Source organism: Acipenser ruthenus, chromosome 12 (genome assembly GCF_902713425.1).
Source record: "Acipenser ruthenus chromosome 12, fAciRut3.2 maternal haplotype, whole genome shotgun sequence".
NCBI lineage: Eukaryota > Metazoa > Chordata > Actinopteri > Acipenseriformes > Acipenseridae > Acipenser > Acipenser ruthenus.
The window spans coordinates 8,963,319-8,969,366 of record NC_081200.1 but is presented as its reverse complement, the minus strand read 5'-3'; the positions used below and the strand labels follow the sequence as shown (position 1 = coordinate 8,969,366).

Genomic DNA, 6,048 nt, shown 5'->3' with positions numbered 1-6,048 from the left:
TTATGTAAACAAGTGTATGTTCCTGGAAGGTAGTGGTTTAAAATTAGGTAAATCTCGTCCTCAAGGTCCAGAGTCCTCCAGCCTTTATTGGTAGCATTACATAATGAACTGGCTAACTGGAATTTGGTTTGTGCACTCCTGCCCTATCGTGTTTTTAAAAGGTTAATGGCTCTGAAGCAGAACTGAGCAGCTGGAAGACTAGGAACTCGAAATGCAAACACCACATTGGAGCTTTAATTGTGACACAAAAAATATGGATATTTCCCAGTATTTAACTTAAAAGGACACAGTGGTTTTAGAAATGGCCATGAAATGATTATAGCATTATTCATAAATTTACTTTTTACCTTTAAAAAACATGATTTGTATGACAGGAGTAAAGTAAAAATGTACTTTCTGTCCCCTGTTCAGTTATTTAAAGTGGATGTGGCTTACATAAATCTTATCTATTGTGAATTTCCATTCACTATATAGCAAATGTGGGATATGTAGAAAATGCCCACGTATAGAAACTTACCATAGGTGGTATCTGGGACGCTGTGAGGTAATGACATTACATAGCATTCACTAGTGGAGGGAGCAGAAACAAGAGAGCTGTATTTACTTGTGTTTCTCTGTACTGTTAAAAATAAAAAAAGGACAACTATTTCCATACACTTTGAGTTTAATTATTTTAAGTGTGCAACACAAACAGGTATTTCAATTTTAAAATGTGACCTCTGGTACTACAGTAGTTAAAAGGAAGCTCTCAGTTTGCTTGTCCTGCCATCCAGAAAGGCTTTTAAGGGGTGGGGATATACTCTCCAGATGAAATGGCCAAGTGCTGTCTGAATGGCAGATGGCATGTTTTATAATGAAAATACATTCTAAACAACACATTTGTCCTATATATCGAAAAGATATGCATAGGGTGGAAAATGTATGGGAATATTTTGTTAGTTACAATGACTTTTAATTCAATTATCAGATTATAATTCTATTTAAGAGCTTGACGTACATTTATACAGTACACAGTAAGTACACAAGACTCTAATACACGCTACTTCATACTAAACATTAAAGTGCAATGCAAAATGAATGCTGGTGTCCCACTTTCTGATTCCTTCTCATAGCTTATCAGAAAAGATGACATGGACTTTAGGGTCTCTTGTGAAATCTTCACAAGAATCTGAAGTCGTTCTTCCACACTTGTAATGACTCATTGTGTAAACTCCTCGTATGAGAAAGAGTACGGATACCACAACATAATAACTGCCATAGATGATAAACTGAAAAACAAAATCAATCATTCTTTAAGATAAAGAGTTACAGACATGCCATCTCAGCAATAAAAAAACAACACGGAACAGCAATACAATGGCCATAACAAACGCAGGAGGCTGTGTGGTCCAGTGGTTAAAGAAAAGGGCTTGTAACCAGAAGGTCCCTGGTTCAAATCCCACCTCAGCCACTGACTCATTGTGCGACCCTGAGCAAGTCACTTAACCTCCTTGTGCTCCGTCTTTCGCGTGAGACGTAATTGTAAGTGACTCTGCAGCTGATGCATAGTTCACACACCCTAGTCTCTGTAAGTCGCCTTGGATAAAGGCGTCTGCTAAATAACCAAATAAGAAGAATAATAATAATAATAATAATCCATTTAATCAAATACCGAAAACAAATTCAACCAGCGCTCTACATAGGAACAATCGCCAGGCGCCTGCTTCACTCCACTCAATCGAAATCACGCATGCGTAAGTACCGGCTATTATGTGTTTTTTTTATTTTTTATTTATTTATTATTATTTTATCTGCCGTTCGCTTTGAAGTGTAAACAAAAATGTAATATTTATGCACAGTGGTTTAGAGATACAGTATAATACTGTTAAAAAAATAATTTCATTTTTATTTGTGCATTTCTGAGTCATCCTGCATACCCCCTATGACCTTTAGAATTACCCCCATGGGTACCCGTACCCCCGCTTGAAAAACCCATGCCCTACAGAGTACGGAATCAGGTTAAATGTCTTTGTATCCATCCAATTCAATGGGGTTGAAAATGCTATAGGTGGGGTGTTCAGAGATAATTCAGTTTTTACATTGTATATGAAGGATGGTGGACTAGATGGGAGTCAAATCAGTCATGACCACTCAGTGGCCCACTGAGACAGGTCACCTTCTATTACAGTAGCTTAGGAGGTTTGTCTATTTAAACACTACTGTTCAGCTGATGTTTAAGATGACCATAGCACTGACAAAGAAAACTTAAACCAGCTAGTTAATAGCAGCAATACTCTTTTGTAAAACATAAATCATGTAACCACCACAAATAGTTAACCACTGACTATGGATATTGTTTCTCCTCTATGGTTTTTTCAATTCAAAAGTAAACTGTTCCAGTAAATTTAAATGTCCTCAGTTTTATTATTGTTATTTTTGTATTATTATGTGTTTATTTGCAGATGCCTTTATCCAAGGGGATTTACAGGTGTTACAGGGCAAAAATAATATTTAAATACAGTACAGGTTAAGGGTTCAAATGTAAAAAAAAAAAAAAAAAAAAAAAAAGAAAATTCCTTGTAAAGCTAATGGGTTCATTGGTTCACCCTATACCCCAGACCAACTAAAAACAAATGTACTCAACAATCTAGTCAAAGGAGCAAATTGAACAAATGTTTAAAGGCTGTGCATATATCCGTATGTATGACTGTTACATTACCTGTGTGACAATGTCTAATCCCAGTCCATTTTGGTCAACCACAATAGCGGTCAGTATAGTCTGAAGAACAAGGGCAACAAAAGTGTTTACTCCAAACATTAATGCATAGCATTCCATAGATAGGTTAGCAGCAATCTGAAACCTGAAAAAGGAAATCAAAAAATAAAAATGAATAGTAAGCAAACATTGAATTGCAACCAATACAGCAACCAGCTCACCTGGCAACATATGGAAGAGAAAGAGACTGTTTGGTCTTTGCTAAAATGAAGACAGCATGTATTCCGAAACTAATATTGCACTTTAGATTACAAGAATCGCAAGGTGCCTTTCAGCATAAAAATAAGTCTTCTGGTGTGTTGTATATGGTTACAACATTTGACAACTTCAGGTTCTTGATCTATCAATTTTTAATTGATATTTCTTTAAGCATTTAACCATTATTTCTGGGATTAAAATATAAGAAAATAATTGCTTGCCAAAATATAAAGCTAGTGAAAGAATTAGCTGAATTATGTGTGTCTACTCTTATAGTTTCACCTCTGAATTTCAATAGATACCTGTTCTCTCTACATTCTGATTGGCCGTGGCACACATATCCTACCAGGTACCTGTCTATTAGTGTCTCTTTGCATTTAGCAGAGAGGTCCAAGGGAGCCCTAAAATAGAACCACTAATAGCAGCATGTCTATGACTCACACAGGCTTCCATGTAAGTCACTCTGAGGCAACCTTAGAGATCTGAAAGGCATATGGAGGAGGAAATGTCCTCTTCAAAACACAAACTGCAACACGATTCCTCATTTATGACTGAAGTATTTATGAATTTCCATGCCAAAACTAGTATTATAAAATCATTTGAATATTCTAACACACTGAACTGAGACTAGACTGTCCTCTAATGATCTAAAACAAACAAAAAAAAACATATTTTATTTACGTGGTTATAGTGATTAGCAGCATATAGGAAGCTTTGAAGGCCACGTAACCAGCGTAGCACACCCAGATACTGTTTGTGAAAGCCATCATGTATACAGCACCGGCATTGACTGCAGAAAACATTCCGAGAGCCAGCTCTCCCCAGATGTCCCAGTTCAGTTTGACATACCCCACAGAAAAGGATGCAATCGCACCTGCAACACAAAAAGGATCTGCTTAATTGAGAACCCTGTAAGGGGAGTTTGTGTTTTATGGAAATCAGCTGCTTAACCACTTTATACTGAGACGTCATATTTTTACTGTAATGGAAACTCCTTGCCACCGCACAGCCAAGGCCTCTCAAAGACCATTAGAACATTTCCCATCATCCTCCTGCTCACTGGTAAATCCATCTCAGTTACATATCTGAGTAGGAGGATGATGGGAAATGCAGTTCTGAGAGGTCCTTGAGGGTACATGAGAAGCCATCTTGAGGCAGGGAATGCAATTTAAAATTTTAAAAAAGTGGTCAAAATATAAAAAAATTAATAATAATTAAAACAATACACAAACCTTACATAAACGGTTGTAGCAACACATGGGAACATGTAACACAATGAAATAAAAAGGTCCTTATATGCCCTTTAAGTTCCATTACTAGTAACATTTTATATTTTCAAATAATTCTTACCTACAAGAGTTGTGACTGCCTCCACCCCACCATTATACACTGAGGCATTCATGGAGGGTTCAACGTGGTTCCATAGCAGCTGAGTATAATTGAAGATCTGGTAATATCCACAAGTAGCAAAAGCCCACCAGAGAGACCAGTAAATTAACCTCCTGGAGGAGTAACACTCTTTAAAACTACACCACAATTGGAGAAGGACACTGGCAACGCTATGTGTTTTGTGTTCTAAACCTTTATCCTTTTTGTTGTTTTCTGGCATAATACTGTCTGGTGGTGATGCTGACAACGTATTAGTACCAGTAGTGCTGTTAACTGTTCCATTTGTACCACAGTGGTTATTTTGTTTTGAAACTGCCACAGATTCTTTTTTATAGAACATCCCGCTTCTGGGCATGGGAAGAAAAAATGAGGAGAGAAATGCCACAGATGCTGTACCTAAGTTAATTGCATTTAGATAAAAATAAGGCATATTTCCAACAGAAAGTAAAAGCTGCCCCAGTGTGGAGCCCAGAGTGTACCCAACCAAAGTTGTGCTTCTCAAATAACTGGTCACCTTCTGGTATTGGTCTAAAGACACCACACTATAGATGTAAGAAAAGTAGGCCACCTCAGAGGCTGTGACCATCCCATTATTGAACTGGAGGTACTTCATTGCTGGCATCCCCTGAGCAAAACAAAGCAGGACATAGTTGATCACCAGGCATATCCCTTGCACCACAATGACTGGTTTGTACCGCAAAAAGTCTGTGATCAGGAAGACAGGGAGGAGGAGAGCCAGATATGAGTAAGTCCATATTGGGAACAGGATGTTTGTAACCTAATGAGGGAGGAGGTACAAATAAATAGCGTTAGTAACATACTCTGTTGGTATGTTAGCCAAACCATTCTTATAAAAGGGAAAAACACCCCAAAAGATTCCTCCTTTCACAATTAGGCATCGCTTGGCTTTTATTAGAAACAGGCTAAATCATGATGCTAGCTTTTATTAGGAACATTATGGTAGTGTATAATTATAATTATTGTATTGTCAGCCCCAAGCAAAGTGTTGTTTATTAACTATGTCTTAAATGCACTTATGGAGAAGCTGAGCTGTCCTGCCCTGTGTATTGGAGCACCCTGTTCACAACAGTGACTGAATGTTCTGTTAAGGGTAGTCATGCGTCAAACAAACCTAAAGAAAACTGCTGCTTGGAGCTGCAGGAGCCATGATCAATCTTCGTCACTACCACACACAAGTGGAATGGAAAAGGTTAAAGACCAACACTGCAACACTCAGGGCTAAAACAGTCAGTGCTGACTTAGCGATACTGAAACACTTTCATTTTTTTGAAAGCTTTTCTGATTTGATCAAATGTATCAGAAAACATACATATTCTAAGTACAAAAATATCAGTCTCATAACTATATAGAAACTACTCTGCATGGTAATTGAAGAACTCCTACACACACTTGTTATTTTCTAAAACAAAGCACAAGCTAACTAAATCTGGTTTTGTGTTTCTCATATTTATGGTAAGGCATTACTGTACATACACAATACAATTTTTATATTGCAAGAAAGACAAAAAAAAAGACTTTCATGAGACTGAGGTTACCTGCTCCTCCGAAATGTTTTTGTATGACCCAACAAGATACGGTGTAAGGAAAGGCTCTGCTGGTTTGAAATTAGCAAAAAATCCATAGAAGCAAAGCACTGCTGTAGGATAAACCCAACCGCTACTCTGAGCTTTCTCCAAGCAAGCCAT

The 6,048-nt window shown here is 37.5% G+C and overlaps 1 protein-coding gene across 1 annotated transcript; it reads right to left on the bottom strand.

The window, feature by feature from the left end:
• Window positions 1-662: 662 nt before the first annotated feature.
• On the bottom strand, window positions 663-6,048 carry slc19a3b (solute carrier family 19 member 3b). Its single transcript, XM_034028167.3, has 5 exons — window positions 5,899-6,048; window positions 4,304-5,120; window positions 3,635-3,827; window positions 2,699-2,840; window positions 663-1,268 (listed from the first exon to the last, which is right to left on the bottom strand). The coding sequence occupies exons 1-5, from the start codon at window positions 6,046-6,048 to the stop codon at window positions 1,107-1,109; spliced, it is 1,464 nt and encodes a 487-aa protein (XP_033884058.2). The 3' UTR covers window positions 663-1,106.